The following is a 22,701-nucleotide window of genomic DNA, read 5'->3' as shown; positions in this document are numbered from 1 at the left end:
TTATTTTTAGTGTCCAGCTTTCGACACCATATAGGAGTATGGAAAATACATAACACCTTGTGATGTTTCAATTTCTTCAAGTTGAAAATCTTTTGCAAGACTTTATTTTCAGTTAACACTCTAAACCTAAAAGGAAGATACAAGGCTGTGAACAGTTTTTTCATTTTAACGAACGAACGCAGCTCGTTTCTCTAGTCTAAAGAAAGGTTGCAACATAGCACCGACACTCTTTCTGATTTGGCGATTTCTGATTGAGGCGCTTTCAATATGGAGAAGAAAGGCGTGCAATATGGGCATGCAAATCAATGACGAGAGATTAATGTGATATCCTTCGCTGACGATCAACCAGCTGAAGACGAGAATATATATAAGAGGAGTACAATAAGTGGGGCCGTACAATACGAGTAATATGCTGAAAACTATAAAATCCTGGAGTGTATTTCTTCGTTACATCCTGCTTTTGATGTTATTTGGACTTATAAGTATTTGAGTATTTGGGAGTCTAAATAATATCAAAAGCAGGATGCAACGAAGAAATAAATTCCAGGATTGGCCAAGCATGACCAGCTACTAGACAGTTACACGAACTATTGTGTACTAATACAATTACAAAAGAAAATAAAAGAAGCATTTAGAAAACAATAATATAAAGTATTGGGTCGTACAGCGCCGAACTCTTGGGAATAAATCAAAGAAACAAATCAACAATTTTTAAGGCCATGGAAAAGTATTGGAGATAAAGTTGCCAGCTCACTAGACTTGATAGGATGAGGAACGAATATATTCGGAGAGAAATAAAAATTGATCTGGACATAACAGATACAATTGAAGCCAAAAGTATAAACCAGTAAGGACGCCTATCATATAAAGAAAAACGGACTCCAGTTATGGCTGATATTGGTCTGGTCTTCTTCTCTAATTTCTCATTTTTTTCTGTATTTATTAATTTACTATCTTTATATTTGATTGTTTTTTTAATTCTTCTTTTAGTTATTGCCAAAGAAAGAATAAAAGTACTAGTTATGTGCGCTGCTACAGTAGTTATTTTAACAGCTGGCTGTGGTATGCTTAAGGTTACTGTGGATCCCGTCGAACTTTGGGCTGCGCCGAATAGTGAAAGCAGATTGGAGAAGACCTTTTTTGACACTTACTTTGGACCGTTTTACAGAACCAATCAAATTTTCATTAAAACTGTGGGATTGAATTCAGTAAGTTTAGTAATATTTAAGATGTTTCATTCATCTATATTAATAAAAATGAATCGCTGAAATCTCTTCAGACCGACCGCACCAAATTGGATAATTCTTTTTTTGTTGTGTTTGTTATTATCAAGAGAAGGTGTGTGTAAAAGATAATTTTCAAAAAATTGTACAGAAGGACCTTAAAACAGTTTTTTCTGTCATTTTAAATCGCAATATAACTAATACATGGCGCCATACTATGAGTAACAAAGGAAGCTATGATTAACAAAATAAATGTCAGTATTGATAGATTGACATAACGAAATAGCTGTAACTATTTGGTATTACATCTCCAAATAATTTTGGCTTAATCCATATGAACATAATATTTAACTTATACATGCCACAAAAGAACAGTTTCAGTACCTTTTTATGTAGTTTATTATATTTATTATACTAATTTAATTTTTAGTTTATCCACGAATCTCAGTACGACGAAAACCTTACCATGGGTCCTGCTTTTAATGCTGAATTTTTGGTCGAGGTCTTTAAACTACAAAAACAGATTGAAAACGTAAGTTAAATTTTTTTTGGGGGCTTATGTTAAACCCTACATTTGAGGTTTATTCTATAACTGCAGTCAGGGTCTATTGCCTATTTGATATAATTACACTTTTAAAGAAATTCAATTCAAGTTCATTATTATTGCAAATATTTGGCAGAGTAAACTCTGCAAAAGTAAATAAGCGTACACACTATCGATACAACTTCCTCCACTGGCTAAAACTTCGTTTGAAATGTAGCGATATCAAAGAGGCTATCATATTATAGGCCCTAAAAAAATATTCTTCTTCTTCTTCTTTTTATATAGACATGACTCTGTCTGTTTTTCAATGTGCCTCCAGTAAGTTGTCATTCCATCGTTTCCTTGGTCTTCCTACGGATCGTCTTCCTATTGGGGAACCGTCACTTACCGTCTTGACTTTGTTGTCATTAGGCTTATATGATCGTTCCGTTCTACTCTTCTATTTCTTACCAGTTCTTGATGTTCTCCACCTTGCATCTACGTCGTATATCTTTACTTCTAGCTCTATCCGATAGTATATTATCACCAATTTTTTATATCTGCTGTTTCTACCATCCTTTTTGTCCTCTCTGTATCAGATCATGTTTCTGCCGCGTATGTCATTATTGACTGATGACTGTTTTGTAAATTCTGCCTTTCATTTCTTTCCTGATATTTTCTACTTCAGTTTCGAGCTTTCCGTAGCTAGATAATGTGACGCCTAGATGTTTAAACTTCATCAATTGTTCACTTGTTCTATTATCTGAAAAACTCTCTATTATACTTTAAGAGATAAGAAATTTTTCTCACTTTTGACAGAGCCGTGCTAACAAACAAATCTAGTGGCGCAACAAGCAAGCAAGGAATAATTTAACGCAATCTCAGAGATATGCACACCTATGGTGATACAATTCATTGAAGAGAGGAGGATTAACTTGTGTAAACAGGAATCACTCCACCCAGCTCCAATGCTACAGACTTATCCACTTTCCCCCGATAGCGCTATAGAGGCTCCCTTATCAGCAAAGTCCTTTTTATGTACAAGGCCTCCCTGGATACAAACCCTACCCCGAACAATGCGCTATATTCCTGCTATGTCTATCTCGACCGACCTCGATGTATTGCTTGCTCGGGTCTCGAGTCCCCGCTCAGTTCGGTGACTCGGCGGTCGAGGATGTGGGCCACTCTTGTCAGTTTTTTGGGTTTTGGTAGTATTTTTTGTGGCTTGCACCCTTGGTTAGTGTTTTATTAATTGTCTTTGAACCTCTGCTATGTATATGATATACAGGAGGGGTGATAAGACTGTTCCTTGTGGTACTTTAGCTTTTGAAATTCCAATAACCTCTCACTTTGTGGGTCAGTCCTTCATGCCACACTCTGTCGAAGGCTTTGCCTCTAGCCAGAAAGGCTGCTCCTATATATTGCTTATTTTATATATATATATATATATATATATTGTTTGGATGACTAGCTCTACTATCTTACTGACTGCTGGAAGTAATCTAATCGGCTTGTAATTTTGCAGAAATATGTGGTACTTTTCTGGCTTTGGTATCATGATTACATGGGCTTCCTTCTATCGATTTGAAAAGAGAGTGTATCGTAGTATTGCGTCTGTTATGGGAATCAGATATACAATTGCTTTCGAAGGAAGATACTTCAGGGCTCTATTAATGATTTTGTCTGGACTAGGTGCTTTTTTTTGGTGAACTTTTTCTTGATTAGTTCACTTATGTCTCTTGGTGATGTGGTATTTACCATTTCTTCTTCTTCTTCATGTTCTATATCTAATAATTTTACTTTCTAAAATTCTTCAGACATTAAATACACTTTGATGTGAAAACTGAAATATTGCTTGTGACAAATATGAAATAAACCATTCCTGTTGTTAGTACTTACTTTAAATATTGTAATTTATATATTATATATTTGTAGATTACGTTTGAATCAACTGATGATAAAGGTAATACTGTAACCAAAGGACTAAAAGATATATGTTATGCTCCCATGAGAACGATCTATTCAGGAACACCAACTACAGATGAGTGTACTGTTATGTCTTTGTTGGGATTTTTTGAAAACGATATAGATAAATTTTGGAATAATGTTACCAAGTCATATGATACCATTATCGGATGCACACAGTAAGTATTTTTTTATTTGCAACTATCGACTATCTGCGACCATCGACTCAGTTTACAACAACACACACACACACACACACACACGCAGTGATCAACCCTGCCCCTTGGAACATGTGTATACCAATGTAAGAATGGGATCCACATGTCCGAAGATCAAACCGGTCACACTTCGCTAGTCGAAGTGGTACCTATCTGACCCCCAGGCTTTTCCTCCACCCCTCCTCATCGTGTGACTTACGTGAGGAGGCTTATGATCTGAACGTTACTTAGAGTGCCCTGGGTAATGGGACACCCTCTGTTTTTAATGACTGTGGTTATGCCACCTAACTGTAGGGGTAGCCACATGTAGGCTTTTCTCCCTACACAGTTTACAACAATTATTACATTTAATATAAATGTATAGGGATAATACAAACAGTTAGTAAATTCTCTATGCAGGTAACAAAACTTTTTCTTCATCATTCAATCTTCGCTTATCCACTGCTTTTTCTTTTTCTTACCAATATTAAAATAATACGTTTTTACGTTATTTGGAATAAAACATCAGAAAAAATGTTATTAAGAACGTTTTATTAAATATTTTAATTATTTTGTTTTATTATTCCGAATATTTTTAATATCTAACCTTACTTACGAGCTAATTTCATATCTTTGAATTCCCCCATATTTTTTCTTGAGGGCAAAATCCCTATCACTAGGTAATATACTATGATCTACCTACGGAAAAAGATAAACAAAATTCTTTTATACTTCCAGAAGCTAATCTTCTTATTAAAGTGCCATCTCCGCGGCGGAGGTCGGCAGTCATTATAGCTATTCGGACTATTGAGACGGCTGCTCTGAAAAGTTCATTTGATGTACATCCGTACCACTCTCTCAGGTTGTGCAGCCATGACATTCTACGCCTCCCTATGCTTCTCTGTCCTTGGATCTTTTCATGCATAATCAGTTGGAGCGAGGTGTATTTCTCTCCACGTGTAATATGCCCGAGATATTCCAATTTTCTTGTTTTAATGATATTTAAAATTTCTATTTCTTTATTTATCCTTCTCATAACCTCTTTGTTTGTGACGTGTTCTGTCCACGATATTTTCAGAATTCTTCTATACACTCACAGCTCAAATGATTCCAGTTTTTTCATTGATGTCGCATTCAAGGTTCAAGATTCCATTCCATAAAATAAAGTCGAAAAAACATAGCACCTCGCCAACCTAACTCAGTTCCAATTTTAAATCCCTTGTACATAGCACTCTTCTCATTGTGTTGAAATTTGCTCTAGCCTTTTCTATTCTGATTTTGATCTCCTGAATGTAATCATTTGTGGAGTTAATACGCATATTTGTCCACTTGTTCGACGTTGGTTCCGTTTATTAGAAGATTCTCGTTATTTCTTTGAGTTTTCGATATTTTCATAAATTTCGTCTTCTTGACATTCATTGTTAGACCATACTCTTTTCTATACTCGGCTATTCTGGTCACCAGTCTCTGAAGATCTTCAATATTTAAAAACCACTTGTCATTAATTGCCCCAGAATGCCAGAGATATAGGCTTTAAAAAGATCAATTTCTTAAGACAATATCTAATTGATTGCATTTCTCAAGAAGGGGATGCATACGCAATTTTGTACAAAAATCTTGAGATGACAGGTTTAATTAAGTATCAAGTTTAAATGGTAACAAATAATAAAGAATATTTAAAAAACACGCTAATAGAGTGCCCATTTTAAACCTTAACTTTTAGCTGAATTTTTGGAAAATTTCTATGTTTTTCTTTTTTCTTTATACTTTTTACCAAAAGAACTGCTCATTTATATAAATAAATATTAAAAAATATTATTTTAGGGCACCCTATAGTATGAGCTGTTTAGCGCCTTATGGAGGACCAATTCTTCCTGGCATAGCTTTGGGAGGAGCAACAAAAGATAAAAATTACATGGACGCAGTTGGAGTGTCATTAACATTTTTGACAAAGAACAGTATTGAGTCATCAGAGATACAAGATACGCTGGTGTGGGAAACAAAGTAAGTATTTGTTTAAGTTTTAAATTATGTTAAATAAAGTAGTTAGTGAATAAAGTGAAATAATTAATTAAATTGCAATTAAAATTTCACAATTTTGTATTTTGGTATTTTGTTCCTTTCATTATGTGGCCAAGGGAATTGTATTGTTCATATCTTCATTTAATTATTTAGTTCTCTTTCTTTTAAAAGTCTTTGCAAGACTTCTTCGTTGGTGACTCCGTCTACGTAAGATAGTCATAGGATTCCTTTGTAAACCACATCTCGAATACTTCCACTTTTTTTTCCAAACTTTCGAATAGTTCCAAACGTTAGTTTATTGATTTTTTTTGGTTAGGACTTTTGTGGTAAGCTTAAGTGCGGTATTAGTTTTTGTATAAGTTTTTATCTCTGGAGTTATACTTTCTCCTCCATGTTTTAGAAGCTCGTTAGGTATTCCGTCTGGTCCTGGTGACTTTCTATTTTCGAGTAAATTTATGGCTATCTCTACTTCCCGAAAACTGACTTTTATTTCGTGTCTTAATTCAGGTACGTTATTGCGTTGATTATTATTTTCCTTTTAATATAATTTATTAGACTCAATGACCTTTTCTGCGATTTGTCTTAGTACAAACACGGCTTCTACGGATCTTCCGGATCTGAATTGCTGTTGTTCGTCTGTTCATCTTGCATTGTAATATTATTTTTTACACAAGTTTGTAAGAATTTTAATATAAAAATATGAACAAAAAAGACGAAAGATATGGTGTTAATTTGCATACTGTCTGATTGATATGTTCTTAATTGTAATTTTATTATGTTCGACAATATTCTCCACCACAATTTTGTTATCTAAATATTTTTGTAGGTTATAACCTTATATACTTATATAGTTTTATATAGTTTTATATTCATATAGTTTATTTTTATTTACAGATTCATTGAGTTTTTAAAACATTGGGACAAAAGTGAGCGACCTAGTAACATGTCAATAGCTTTTAGTGCCGAAAGATCCATACAAGATGAGATCCAAGAGCTTTCCAAATCGACCATGTGGACAGTTATTATTAGTTACACCGTTATGTTCATCTACATAATATTAAACCTAGGAAAATTCACATCTTTCCATAACATTCTGGTAATTATTAATATTTTTAGTAAATAAGATGTTAACTCTATGTTATTCGTATTTTTAAATATATTGATTTAAATCTATTGATCCTCGCAGTACAAGTAACAAGTATTGATTTTTGGTTGAGGATTTGTAAAAGGTTATAGCTCGTAAAATAATTGTCACACTACAATGTATGCTTATTAGGTTCAAGTACTTTTGAGAATTGCAATATGTTAGCTGCACCCTATCCATATTTCAAATAAGGTTCTTTTTCTGTGGTTCTACCTTCAGAGATTAGAAAATTGTAAATCAATCCACTTTCACCACCTAATAAATACAGTATTATTCCCCATGGATTGGGTTTGTTTTTGATGTACTGCTTTCTAGATAATCTCCCTTTGAAGAGCACGATTTGTTCGTCTATGCAAATATTTGTTTCTATTTGCAATTCTCTACATCTCTTTAAGACTGATTCAAAAACTGGTCGAACTTTCCAGAGTTTGTCGTTGCTCTGTCTGGTTTCCAGATTGTCAACACAATGTAAGTGGGTGGGAAGTTTGAAAAAACGATTCAATTTCATTGTGTCTGAAGACATATCAATTTTTAAAGATTTGTTCCAATTTATTCGCAGTTTTGGAAATTTTAGAAAACCTGTTAGAATACTAAGGCCAAAAAACCATTTTATTTATTATTATATATATTATAAATATCTCAGAAAATATGTAACTGGATATTCCTCAGAACAGTTTTCATTAGACACCCAGGTTATTGTATTAGATAATTGTCGTGTTAGATATTGAACATTCTGTAACTATTTTACATATTTTTTAGAGTAATGAAGTTATCATAGTTACCATTTTCGCCCTGTTCATCATTATCCTCCTTTTCTTCCTCATTATCCTCTTCCTCTTCTTCCCCCTTCCCTTCGTTTTGATTTTCTAAGACATCATCTATCATATGGCCAATTCTCTGTCTTATTTGTATTTCTTCTTCGTAGTCACTGTCATCACTAACACACTCTTTTATATCGGACAGTTTTTCTAGCTCTTCTAGCAGTTCCTTGTCCGTTAAATATTTTATTGGAGGCATTTTTTATAAAAATAAAACTAACACTTAGTCATTTTGGATTCAATTGTGCCCATTGAATTTTAGGTACACTTCTATATTTGAAAAAAGTCAAATTTTAATAAAATATATTCATAATCAGTAAAAAGTAACACTACTTTCAACCTTGAGGCACCACCATTAAGCACCACCATTCCTATTATAAATTAAATTCCTTTGCCAAGATGGAAGTTTCAGAAGGCAAGGTGAGAAGAGTTTAAATTCCAACTTGAAAGTGATATAAGACATATTAAACCAGAGGTCCAAAATTATGAAAGATTTGCATCACTAATCCTACATTCCATGCTGGAACGACGAGTCTAAAAACTACTTGATCAGTATGAGAAATCCTGAGATCCTGAAGTTGGTGAACAACTCTTAGAAACCCTAAATTCCGCGAGAACCACAAGGTGGAGGGAAAGTTTAGAAAATCTCAATTTCACACACAGTAGTCGCACCGCATGGAACCTTCTTAGGAAACTAGACACCAACAACGCTACAGCAAACTCTACAGCCCCAAAACCGGAAGACATAGGCAAACGCATAGCCAACCTTTCAAAACCAGTAATAGAAAAAAAATCATAAAAGAGAAGTTAGATTTCAGTTAAAAGAAGCCAAAATTGCTCAACAACAAAGCCTACCAATAATAAAGCCTATCAAGCCAGAAGAACTTGCAGAAGCTCTAAAATTAATTAAATGCCGCAAAACCGCAGGAGTTCACAACATTTATCCTGAATTTATAAAACACATTGGTCCAAATACCAGTAAGTGGCTTTTTGAATTTTACAATCAAATATTGACTAAGCAGAAGTTTCCAAAATCCTTCAAAAAAAAGTAAGATCATCGCAATATATAAACCGGGGAAAGACCCTGCACTACCTGAGAGCTACAGACCAATCGCTCTTTTAAGCGTCTGCTATAAGATATTTGAGAGGATAATTCAAACGAGATTATTTTACTACACAAAGCCAAATATTTCTCAAGAACAAGCTGAATTCATGCCGGGAAGAAGCTGTGGATCAAGTCCCCTCCCTAACAACATTTATTGAGAACGGTTTCCAGAAGAAACTTAAAACAGTAGTAGCACCGAACAACGTTGTTCGGTGGTAGTAGCTTTCATAGACTTGACGTGCGCCTACGACACAGTGTGGAAGGAGGGTCTTTTATTTAAAATATACCAGATGGTATCATGCCGTTCGTTCAACAGTTTGATAAACCAACTGCTAAGTGACAGACTTTTCCAAGTACACCTAAATGGAAAAAACAGTAAGTTCAGAAACCTGCAAAACGGCTTATCACAAAGGGCAGTTATATCTCCTCTTCTTTTTAATACTTATACGTCAGATGTACCAACTACCACCTCGCGCCAATTTATTTAGCCCAATGACATGGTTCTGGGTGCTCAAGAAGAAGACATAAAAATCGCCGAAACCACTATAGACGCAGATTTAAACACTGTTAACAAATACTTTAAGAAATGGGACCTACAACCAAACAAGTCGAAGACTGAAGTAACAGCTTTCCATCTTAACAACCACAAGGTAAATTACAGACTAAACATAGAATGCGATGGAACCATTCTAAAGCAGAGTTCGAACCCAAAATATCTCGGTGTAACTCTAGATCGTACCCTAATATTTAAACAACATTTAGAAAACACTTCAGCAAAAATTAATACCCGCAATAACATTATTCAGAAATTAGCAAATACATCATGGTATTTTAATGTAGAGGTCATCAGAACGAGCGCGCTGTCCTTAGTATGTCCTACTGCAAAATATTGCGCTCCTTTCTGGCTAAACAGTAATCACACAAACGTCATAGATACCCAGTTAAACCAAACAATGAGGCACATAACGGAAACTATAAAGCCCACACCAACCTAATGGCTTCCAGTTTTAAGCAACATCGTTCCACCAGCAACAAGACGACTAGCCACACTCAACAACCTAGTTCAAAAATGCCAACAAAACCCAGCACTACCGATAAATACAGACATCGCTGAGCAGACCAAAGAGAGTTAAGACTGAAATCTAGACATCCACCTACTAGAACTGCTACAGGATTGGCTGATTTCACTAATGAGGAGCACTGGATGGGCGAATGGAATCCAGATATCAGAAATGATAATCTCATAGAAAACCATACAATTAAAACAAACGGCTTTTCTCTTCCTCGTCGTGAATTGTTATTAAGAATCATTATCAACAGAATTCAAGACAATCAACACTGGCAAATATTGCTCATAAAATACTTATGTACAAATAGGTATTTAAATCTATGTAGACAAAGGACATTTAGCTATGAGATTGTGATAAGCAGATTCTTAGATTAATAAAACAATCCGTTTTCATTAATCTAAGGATAGATCAGTGTAGTAGTCAATCAGCTATTATAGATTTAGGAAGTGAAGCATTACCATCACACCTTTTCCTTGACACTTTTTATTCTTCGGCAACTTTTGCTATATCAATAATATTTGTATAATAACTCTATGGGAAAGAAATGATTTTCTACAACTCTCTCTTAAAAATCTTAACTTTAAAAAAGTTTCTCTTTATAATTTTTACAATTTTTTAGCTTGAATCCAAATTCTCTCTTGGTCTTGGAGGCATAATAATCGTCTTCAGCTCAGTAGGTTGCGCCGTTGGATTAGGTGGTTATCTTAAGATAGTTACCACAATGTTAACCATTGAAGTAATTCCGTTTTTGGTACTAGCTGTAGGAGTAGATAACATTTTTATTATAGTGCAAACTCACCAAAGAAAAGAAAGGTAATTAATCTAAGTTCTTTAGGAAGTTTTAAGGTAATAATGTGACGTCTTTTCAGAGACCCCAACAAAAGTATTCCAGAAAATATAGCGGAGACGATGGCCCAGGTTGGACCGAGTATCTTACTTACTAGCTCTTCCGAGATATTTTGTTTTGCAATAGGTAATATATTCAGTTTATAGTGACACTTCTCAAAAAAAAACTGAATATTGAATTATCATTAATATTTGTGTTAACATTTTAGGTACTCTGTCTAACATGCCTGCAGTTCACACCTTTGCGCTGTATGCCACTGTGGCAGTTCTTTTTGATTTTATATTACAAATAACAGCGTTTGTGGCTCTATTGGCTTTGGATGAACAGCGATATGAGGTAAAATTTATATTAGTAACATCATCATAATTACCATTACCATCTTTATCCAGTATCTTCAGCATATTGCTGCCTATTACGACTACTGGACTATTTTTTACCAGTTTTCACATTTTTAGTCTATTTAATAGCCTAATATAATAAAACATAATTCACACTTCATCAACTGTTCAAAGCATTTTTAGTGTTATTATACACTTCAGCTTTGTTTATTATTTACCCAAACGTCTAGTCCATCAAGTTTTCTTACTTTACGTTTGTTCTTCTAAGAATTACAGTTTATCCCCACTTCTTTTGAATTTATTTTGAGACCACATATGTGATCATTTGTACTATCATTATCATCACCCAGTCCTTTGCGTTTACTGCTAAACATAGGCCTTCCTAATTTTTGTCCATTGTGCTCTATCTTGAGCACAAATGACAAAGCAATCTCTTCGTCCACCTTTACCATTGACAATTCGTTACTATTCTTGTAAGGAGTTTGTATAGGTGACTAAGAAGACTTATAGATCTGTAGTTTTCTAATTCATGGGGATCTCCCTTTTTGTACAATAGAATTACCTCAGCAATGTGCCATTTATCGGGTATATTACTGTCCAAAAGGCACATGTTAAAAAGGTTTTTTATTTTCTTAAGTCCCTCCGATTTTGATTGCATCAGTAACTACACAATCTTCGCCTGGAGATTTGTTATTCTTAGCTTTTCTTAGGGCTAGTTTTATTTCGTCTATTGTGATTTCCGGTAGTAGTTCTGATCTTTGGTTGACAATGCCCTTTTCCCTTGTAAATATTTCTGGTACTTGATCTTCTCTGCTATTTGCTTTGTGTTGTCTTGTGTACAGCAATTTGTAGAAGTCTTCAACTATTTTAAGGGTTTACTCTCTGTTGGTTGTAAGATGACCATTTCTATCTCTAATCTTTATTATCTACCTTGTCCCCGTTATTAGTCTTTTTCTCAACAATGGTATGTTCGATTTTTTCTTGAATGTATTTTCGAATATCTTGTCTAACAGCTTTAGATAATTCTTTATTTATCGGCTTAAGTTTCCGTCTTGCTTCTCATTTATCTTCTATCCTCTATTAGTAGCCTGGTATTTTGGCAAATCTTCTCTTCTTTTTATGTTCTAGGGCAGAGTTTTTGTGAAATATCACTCACTATTTTCAATAGATAAAATATAGGTAAAATAGATGACCCCTGGATGGAAGAAAATATTTACTTTAAAGAGTTTTGATTTGATGTTAGGACCTTTTCGGAGGAAAACCGACCGATTGTTGTTTATAATACCAATGTCGAAAAATTACTTCTATTTTTAATTCATTTTTTGTTGTTGTTCCAAAAAAGACGACATTGCCTTATCGTAAATAAATTATTAATGTATGAAACATAATGTAGGTAATTAATAATTTTAGTTTTTCAATTCAATTTTGATATATTCAATTGTTTTAAGGCTAATCGGTTAGATCTGGCATACTGCATTAGAGTTAAGAGAGATGCTACTTTAGAATCTAAAGAGTTTTTGTATAACGTATGGAAGGATCGTGTTACACCTATTATAATGAAGTAAGTAATAAATTATTTATTTATTTTTTATCGTATTCCATTTTCATTCTTTACTTTAATTCATTTCTCATTATATCTTCATTTTTCTGCGGAAAAGCGTACTAATAGTATACTTTGTAATAATTGTATTGCAAATGTATTATTAGCTAGTAATTTAAAATTACTCTAATACAACACCCAAGGTGTGACAACGTAATGAGCACAGCATGAAAAAACTTACATGTCACATTATTTTTTACGTAACTAAAAAATTGTATTACATTATATGATTATCATTGTTATTCACCCAATCGCGTCAACTGCTTGACATAGGCCTCCCCTAGTCTCTTCTCTTTCACCTAATGTAGACCGCTTGTAGCTAGTTTCCCGTTAGTCTTTTCAAGACAACTGTCCATCTAGTCGGTGTTCTCTTCCACTTGTTTTATGGCTTCTGGGCCTTCATTCCATGATTAGCCCTATTTACCGTCCATCTTGCGTTCTCCCTCCCAAAGTCAGCTGCCCACTTTAGAGTCGTGATTCTTTTGATTACGTCTTGAACCTTCTTATCTTTGTTATGTGGTTGTTGGTGTTCCATCTTTGCCTCTCATTTTGTATATCTGTTTTTTATTTTAGGTGGGTTTTCTTTTCAATATTTTAAGCTTTGTTTTCTTCTACTGTTTGAGTAATGACATTAGTATTATATCTTCTTAGATCATTTCTAATTTCTGCTGAAATTCTTTTGTTTTTACTATATTTTTTTTTGTTCACCTTTTTGGCTTAAGTTTGGTCGCATTTCCATTAGAAATTTTGTATTTTTGCTAATCTTTTCTCTTTTAGTCTCATTTTTTTTGCAAAATTTGCAAATATAATTGTGATTCTCGATACTTACAGGTTTGGGATTATTACTTTGTAGAGTTTCCGCTATATTTTTTAAGTATGCTTTTGGATGGTTTGATGGATTCCAAAATATGAGTTTGCAACTGTTTATCATCTTTGTTTTCTTTTTTTTTTGTAGATGTATCGTTACTCTTTCTTACTGGTCTGTGATCATTTCCCACTGATCGTTTATTGACTACAGTTACATCTTAAACTTTTTGTTTTTTGTCTGTTATTATATATTCACAATCAATTTCAGTTCTTCCGTCTGGACTAACTCACGTCCATTTTTTATTCTGTTTCTTTTGTAAAAGAATCTTCATTGCATATACTTTTTATCGTAACAGAAAGCTAGTCAGCATTACGCCTCTTTCGTTTCTTACCCCGGTTCCAAAATCTCTATTACAACTTCTTCTTCGTTCTTTGTCTTTCTGAGTTTGTCGTTAAAATCACCCATTATTAAATTGTAATGGAATGGTTCTGCTTTTTTGCTCTTTAGATTTTTTCATAGAATACTTTAACAGGTTCGTCTTGTAATCGTTGGTGAAGGCGTAGACCTGGATTATGTTCAGGTTGTATCTCTTGTTCATTGCTAGATTTATATACATAATACATTACGTTACTTATGCCAAAAAATACATTTTTTACAATTATTATATATATTGTAATCTCCTCAAGTTTATTTATAACTTTACAACTTCATACTCTTTTTCCAGTAGTATCTTATTACTGTGAGAAAAGATAAAGCAAGCGATAAAAGGCAAAATCGGTGAGGATCAGGCAGGCTTCACGGCAGGAAGATCATGCATAGATCACATATACACACTGGAACAACTGTTGGAAAAGAAAAAAGCAAAAAATAGAGATATACACTTGGCATTTGTGGATCTGAGAAAGGCGTACGACTCTGTACCAAGGTCAGAACTATGGGAGGCAATGTACAAATTAGAAATACAGACGGAACTCATAGAAGCTACAAAAGCTCCGCATAAAGAAAATAAAGTGTACATTAAAATGGGAACAAGAATCATAGGAGACTTCACCACAACAAAAGGGCTCCTGCAGGGTTGTTCCACATCTCCAACCCTATTCAAAATATACTTAGAGAAAGCCTTGACTACATGGAAAAGAAAATGTGAAGGCATGGGAGTACCGGTACGGAACGAATATCTATATACGTTAAGCTTTGCAGACGATCAAGTAGTGATTGCACAAGACCAAGACGACCTCAGCTACATGATCAAGAAACTACAAGAAGAATATACCAAGGCTGGCCTAGATATTAACCTCGCGAAAACAGAGTACCTATCTACAAGTGAAGAAGACATAGAAGATCTACATATTGATGACAACGTAACAATTAAAGGAAAGGATAAATTCAAATACCTGGGGTTTATAATCACGAGAAAGGCAACAACAGAGGGAGAAATTAAACAAAGATTAGGACAAACAAGAACAGCAATCCCAGCAAACTTAACTCAGTATGGTGGGATAGACACCTAAATCTGAAGACAAAAACGCAGATTTATAAAACATCAATGGAAAGTATTATGACATATGGGGCTGAAAATTGGATCATAAACAAGAAAAACAGCAGTAAGATAGTAGCAACAGAGATGGAATGTCTGCGAAGATGCTGCAGAGTAACAAGAATGGATAGGAGGACGAAATAAAGCAAAGAACATCAATAGAAACAGACATACTAACATATATAGAACAAAAAAGAATAAAGTGGTATAGACATGTAAGAAGAACTAGCGACAGAAGATAGCTTTACGATGTTTTATTATTTTCTGTGTCTTTATTTTTTGCTGACTGTTTTGCCAAAGGACTCTTTAAAATCTGTTATCACTCCTAACTTCTTCTTCTTGCAGTACCGTCTCCTATCGGAGGTTGGCTACCATCACAGCAATCTTTACTTTGTTGGCTGCAGCTCTGAACAACTGTATTGAACTGCACCCATACCACTCCCTTAAATTTCGCCACCAGGAAATCCTCCTACGTCCCACATTTCTCGTTCCCGAGATTTTTCCTTGGATTATGAGTCTGAGCAGAGAGTACTTTTCTCCTCTCATTATGTGGCCCAGATATTCCAGTTTTTTCGTTTGTATGGTTTTTATGACTTCGCATTCCTTCCCCATCTTCAGCAAAACATCTTGATTTGTTACTCTTTCTGTCCATGGTATTTTCCACATTCTCCTGTAACACCACATCTCGAATGACTCAGTTTTATCCTAACCTACTCCTAACAAAGATGTTTTAATTGACTTATGTTTTAAAATTTTAAATTTTAGATATCCTGTTAGACTTGGTGTGATATGTTTTTTCACCATAACGACTGTGATGTCAATTCTTCTTTCACCCATGATAGAAGTAGGACTGGAACAACAGCTCTCCATGCCAGAAGGTAGTCATGTATTGAAATATTTCCAAGTAAGTAACTTTTTCAAGAGATAAATTAGTAATATTATTTAGATAAACTTTATCTCATCTTTCTTGATGTATAGTAGACTCGGAATTCGGCTAGATAATTTAAACCGAAAATAACAACATTAGGCTTGGTAACATTGTGTGAAGAACAAGTTTTCTGAGATATCAATATTATGACTTAAAATTTTTAATTACGTAAATTATTTTCGTACAATGTTTTATCATTGTAGCTCCAATTAAAATAAAAAAGTTATGATTTTTAGTAGAAAAGCAAGTATATGTACATTTTCCCTGTTGTATTAAAATTGAAAAATCTGGAAAATCAATTAAACCTTAATCAATTAAATCTTAAAAATCAAGTATCAATTAAACAAAAAAAAAATTTTATGTAATATATGTACGGGGTTTATATACAGCTATCAGGTCACAAATGACTAATTATCAGTTATTTTCTGACCTAACTTAATAAAGAATTAGCAAATACTTAAATTTAAGGGCTCACCCTATGGCTTTCTCTTCTTTTACCTATTAACTAATGCACCACAACTAACATGCAATAACATCATAACACTATACTCTGCTTTTTACAATAAACCGTTACACGTTTACACTAACTCAAATGGTTTTGTCCTTATGAGTCTTCTCTTTAGTTCAGTGTTGTCAAAAAGCCGGATTACCTCGACATTTACATGACTATGCAGATTTGGTCGTGACCAGCTGTTTTCTTGAGTACTTCGGCCACAGTTTCCATATCCAGATCCTGGTGAAAGTTGCAACAATGTTCCTCAGTACTTTGTTTTGAAATCTCTGAATAATATGTAGATTACTAGCTTTGGTACAGCCCCAGAGTTGGCACCCATAGTCCCATACTGGCCTCAGCACTTGCTGTATATAGATAATTTATTATGAGTGGATAATGTTGAATTTTTTCCAGCAGCAGCCTCGCGTCTAGGGTGATGCCCACGTATTTTGCTGATGTTGCATAAAGAACTGGGAAATTTTCTATTTTTTTATTTGTAAAGTTAATGTGTGCAGATTTAATCTCATTTAATTTTATTCGCCATTTTCTGGTCCAGGTATGTATTATATTTACTGATAGTTGCAACTTATCAGTCGCTTCTTCACTAGTGTCTCCTATCGCTAGTATTGCTGTTTCATCCGCGAAGGTAGCAAGACTGTTTTGTTCTAGCTCTGGAATGTCACACGTATACAATAGGTACAGGACCGGACCTAATATACTCCCTTGTAGGAGACGCCAGCTTTGATCTCCCTTAAATCAGTGTACACTACTTGTTTTACTCTGAAATATCTATTCGAAATATATGATTATAAGATTTTTGAATACTTTTTAGACATGGACGTTCTTAGTTTATAGTTTAAACCCTCATGTTAGACTTTATCAAACGCCTGTGCTACGTCCAAGAAGATTGTAGAACAGACTTTCTTTTCTTATAATGTTTTTTCTATTATATTCGTTATTCTGTGAACTAGATCTCTAGTGGAATGTTTATTTCTGAAACCAAATTGATGATTTGGTATAAGATTTTTTCTTTCTATTATTGATTTTAATCTTTTCAATAGAAGTTTTTTAAATAGTTTTGACATTACCGGAAGGAGTGATATTAGTCGATAGGATGTCACTTCATTAGGAGGTTTACCTGGTGTGGCAATCATAATGACTTCGGCTACTTTCCAGAGTCTGGGACATACCTCAATCTAAAAGCAGCATTTATTACTTGTGTCAGCTTGACTCCTGTTTTGAGATCAGATCCTAGAGCACTCTTAGGATGTATATTCTCTTTTATCTGTCTATACTTCTCTAAATGATGTCAACGTTGTTCTTTCTTCGGTTTGGAATAGTTCTTCCCATCTCAGTTCTTCACCATAATTGTCTTTGTGTTTGAACGTGCTTTCTAAATGATCTGCAAATCGTTCTGCTTTTTGTTCGTTAGTTCTAGCAAAGAATATAGACGCTTAGGTTAGGTTAGGTTAGGTTAGGTTAGGAAGCGTCTATATTCTTTGGTTCTAGCCCAGTCACCTTTTTTCAACTTGATAGGAGGAGAATGAATTATTTGTCTATTCATTCTTTTTGTTGCCTTCCATAACGAATAATATGTGTTCTGGTCAGCTGTTAAATTACTTAAAAAGATATCAATTGTTGAATTTTTTTATATTATTTAAACCTTTTTAATTTTTGTGTAGCATTATTTAGACTAGTTTTGTCTCGTGTATTGCTGCCAATTTTTTTAACTTTCTTTTTTCTACTATGAGTTCTCTGATTTGTTTTGGATAGTTGTTCCTTTTTGTTCTAGAAGGTATTGTGGGAGTATTTTTCCAAGCTACCTGTTGGATATTTTTTATAAAAACTTCTAATTCGTCATCAAGTTGTCTTGTGTTTCTCAATGGCACAGCATGGTTCATTTTGTGTTCAAGGTTTATTTTGAAGTTCTCCCAGTCAGTTTTTTTATTAGTCAATATTGGATTGAACTCTTTTTTAATCACTGTTGTTGGAATTTTACAACATTAAAGAACTTTCGCTGGTGATAACGCTAGGAATAATTTAGGCAACTTTTCACGATAAAACCTTTATTTCCCCAAACACAACTTACACTAAACTGATTGGATTTCCAAAGGGAAGAGCCACTTATATTTTTATGTAATTTTATTTATATTTTTCTACTCTAAAGTACAGTTTTTTATTGGACTGACCACCCTTTAGAACATCATAGAACACATTGTGTCACACAAAACATAAAATATGTTAAAATATATTGTGTTGAGAATTTATTTCGCCAACAACTGTCACTCATAGTTTAAAAAAATATATTAAACCGAGTATAAATACTACAGTAAATAAATAATCTATTTCTAATAACTTATAACTCTATTTAGAATCACTGCCGCACATTATATGATACCAGTGATACTGTGATTACTGGCATTGTCTACAGTTATAATTAAATTAGTTATTCTTTTTCTTCTTCTTCTTCTACAACCCGGGGTGGGTTTTGGCTGACTGCACAACTTGCTTCCATCTTGAACGGTCGTCCATAATAGTTGGGTCAGTGGGTAGTCCCATTGTTCTTAGATCTGACCATGTATTGTCTCTCCATCGCATACGTGGACGTCCTAAGAGCCATCTTACTGTGAGGGCTTCCTCCCATATTAGCTTGGCAAGGCGGTTATTAGGGAGTCTATGGACATGGCCAGCCCATCTTACACGTTGGTTTAATTAAATTAGTTGATGTTGGCAAATATGCAGTATATTCACCCCCATTTCGTGTCAATGACATTTTTTTAACTTGTCGCTGTAATGATTTTTACTTCCTCTGCAATTTATTAGAGAACAGCCGATGAAAATTTATGAGTCACATTTTTTGATTTAATATTTCCTTTTAATTGCGCCCACATTAATTATATTGGATTAAATATACAAAAAGAAGGAGATAGTCTAAGCACGATATGCCCATTATTGAGAGCACAGTCATCAACGTTAAATTTTTTTTGAAATTACTTACTTTGAGTAACCTCTAATCGTCGTCTACAAAAACAATTGCGTTCGTGAAAGTTATTGTGAGTTTAAGTCCAGACCTTTATATTTCCATTCATCATTGTTATCGGTAATATGACTCAGATATTAAAAGCTTAAATAACGTCTGCACATTCATATCTGCAACTAATATTCATTTATATTGTTCTGAAGCTATTTTCTGGTGGCATTTTAAATTAATTACTATTTAAATGGGAATAAGCCACAATTAAAGGTTTAAATACGTTTATTGACGTTTCAATTTCCACTTCGGAAATCGTTCTTTCCGAAAAGAAAAGAAAGGAGAACGATTTCCGAAGTGGAAATTGAAACGTCAATAAACGTATTTTAACCTTTAATCGTGGCTTATTCTCATTTAAATAGTAATTAATATTCCTTTGATAGAAAGTTTTTACGGAATTATAAATTGTGAGTTAAACCTATCAAATTTTAAGCTATTCTAGAGTTTGTTAATTCACACAATATTTAATTTTTATTCATTAAGAAAAGTAAAAAGGAGATTATGTTACAAATAATATAAAAGTGATATTTTGCACATCAATAGCCATAAAAATAATATATACTGTAATATTCTGTTATTTTTTAGTACATGAATGACCTGCTCATGATTGGACCACCAGTATATTGGGTAACAAAGGGCCAAGTCGACTATTTTAACTCAGACATTAATTATAAATATTGCGGAGGCATGGGTTGTGCACCAGACTCAATTAGTACTCAGATATTCATGGCAAAACTTCAACCAGACTTGTAAGTAAAATACGATATATTTCTGTTATTTAATATATTAATACTGTTTGCTATTTCACTTGTTTGGCATTTTGTCCTGTTTCCATATTCTGTATATAACCTCTTATGTCTGTTTCGTTATTTCCTTTCCTCCCGAATTTCAATCAATTCTGCGGGTACTCCATCACATCCAGAGGTCTTGTTATTTTTCTGCAGTTTGGTTGCACTTTCAACATCTTCTACTGTTAGTGGTTTTGTTGTCTTATTTTCTTTATTTTCTGCTTCTTTCAATAGTTCATATTCTGTGTTCAAAAAACACTGGAACTTGGCGTAGATATTTATCACATATTTATAGACTACAAAGCAGCCTACGACTATGTGAATAGAAGAAAAATGTTAAGCAATGAAAGAGCTAGAATACCAAATCAGTTGGTAACTTTAACAAAACTAACTCTTGAAAAGGTTGAATGTTGACTACGAATTCAGGGAGAACTGTTTGAACCTTTTAAAACAAATAACGGGCTGCGCCAGGGAGACCCTCTCTCCTGTATACTGTTTAATCTGGCTATGGAAAAAGTAATACGTGTGTCACAAGTCACAGGAATTGGTTCTATACATAATAAATCAGTGCAAATCCTGAACTATGCTGACGATATCAATATTGTTGGGAAAACGAAAAACGTTGTACGGGAGGTGTATGTATAGCATTAAAAGAATCAGCTACAAAAAAAAGGTTTAATAATAAACATCAACAAAACGAAATATATGAAAATAAGCACGCAACCACACCTACGAGCACTTGTTATAGAAAACAACGTCATCGAAGCAGTGAACGAATTTGTATACCTGGGAGCGCTCCTTAACAATGAAAATAATACTACCGCAGAGATAAACCGCAGAATTTGCTCGGCCAACAGATGCTATTTTGGGCTTAATCTCCTCCTTAAATCCACAATTATATCGAGAAATACAAAAATAAAACTGTACAAAACAATAATACGCCCAGTCCTAACATATGGTTCAGAGACCTGGACTCTAACAAAAAGTAATAAAAGCATATTAGGATGTTTCGAAAGAAAAGTACCTACTAAGGCGAATTTATGGAGCAGTGAACAACTTTGAACTTTATAGAATATACCAGGAACCAGATATCGTAAAACATCTTAAGATAGGACGTCTGAGGTGGATATAGCATGTAATGAGGATATAACAAAATGACCCAGCTAGACAAACGCTCCTTTATAGACTCATTGGTCAGATGGTCAATGCTGCGAGATGAACCATATTTTCTTTTTTTCTGTTCTTTTTGATTTTCAAAACATATAGTAAAAGATTGTTAAAGCTATGTAATACGGCTATTATTCTCAGCTTATGTAATGCAGCTATTTTGTCGTTAGCAATTTTGACTGGTCAAAATATTACCAACCTGTGCATATATTTTTAACCAAATTTCTTAATAGGATGCTTTTTCAGAACTCGAATAGCAACCCAGGCCAACTCTTGGTTAGACGATTTCAAGGACTGGAGTGAAACGGAAAGCTGTTGCAAATACTTTAAGGACACCAATTATTTCTGCCCTCATACGTACAGCTCTGAAGACTGCGATCCTTGTTACTTTAGTCTAATGAATAAAAGCGGCCTAAGCCAGTACAATTATTACCGAAAGTTTCTTCCTCACTTTTTGAATGACAACCCGAATCCCTCATGCGCTAAAGCCGGACACCCAGCATACGCTAACGTAAGAAATTTTTTTTAAGGTTATGTTTATTATTGAAACAATATTTTTGTTTTAATCCAAATTTATCGCATTCATCCTTTAATTGGATTTTAAACGGCTCACATACGGTTATGAAATTACGTAGTGTATTTCTGAATATTTAGATACCTCACTTTTTCTGCTACTACATGTACATGAACAAGCTTTACAACGATTGTGCACATTCTTGAACATATTTACAAATCTTCTTTGGTGGGGAGTGTCCTATGACGACGTCACTTTTTTATATTATTATGAAAAATACGTTAAAACAACGGCGAGAAATTATCGACGGCACATTTTAACAAATTTAGTGGAGCCCCTTAAGTGGACTATGTTTTAAAATAGATTATGGATAAGGAACAGAACTCTGCACCTGCGCGTAAAGCCAGAACAACTCAACAGTTGCTTGGAAATCATGTACCCAAATTAATTAGTAACGACCATTGGCCACCAGCCCGCTCAGAACTTAGTCCACTTGACTACTAATTATGGTCAGTTTTAGAGGGCATGGTATGTACAAGACATACATAGCATAATGTGCAGTCGTTAAAGTAGGAGCTGGTAA

General features: G+C 34.0%; 1 protein-coding gene across 2 annotated transcripts in view; it reads left to right on the top strand.

The window, feature by feature from the left end:
* The window catches only part of LOC140443176 (NPC intracellular cholesterol transporter 1 homolog 1b-like), a 67,481-nt gene that overhangs the window by 26,621 nt on the left and 18,159 nt on the right, over positions 1 to 22,701 (top strand). For both annotated transcript variants that reach the window (XM_072534274.1, XM_072534273.1), the window contains exons 8-19: positions 991 to 1,208; positions 1,654 to 1,755; positions 3,682 to 3,890; positions 5,733 to 5,912; positions 6,825 to 7,026; positions 10,687 to 10,880; positions 10,937 to 11,040; positions 11,123 to 11,250; positions 12,701 to 12,813; positions 15,963 to 16,101; positions 20,235 to 20,398; positions 21,851 to 22,115. In XM_072534274.1, coding sequence (XP_072390375.1) covers positions 991 to 1,208; positions 1,654 to 1,755; positions 3,682 to 3,890; positions 5,733 to 5,912; positions 6,825 to 7,026; positions 10,687 to 10,880; positions 10,937 to 11,040; positions 11,123 to 11,250; positions 12,701 to 12,813; positions 15,963 to 16,101; positions 20,235 to 20,398; positions 21,851 to 22,115 — 2,018 coding nt within the window. The remainder of the gene's footprint in view (positions 1 to 990; positions 1,209 to 1,653; positions 1,756 to 3,681; positions 3,891 to 5,732; positions 5,913 to 6,824; positions 7,027 to 10,686; positions 10,881 to 10,936; positions 11,041 to 11,122; positions 11,251 to 12,700; positions 12,814 to 15,962; positions 16,102 to 20,234; positions 20,399 to 21,850; positions 22,116 to 22,701) is intronic.

Source organism: Diabrotica undecimpunctata, chromosome 6 (assembly GCF_040954645.1).
Source record: "Diabrotica undecimpunctata isolate CICGRU chromosome 6, icDiaUnde3, whole genome shotgun sequence".
In the NCBI taxonomy this organism is placed as follows: domain Eukaryota; kingdom Metazoa; phylum Arthropoda; class Insecta; order Coleoptera; family Chrysomelidae; genus Diabrotica; species Diabrotica undecimpunctata.
The sequence above is the reverse complement of the archived record's forward strand: the minus strand, read 5'-3'. Positions and strand labels throughout refer to the sequence as shown.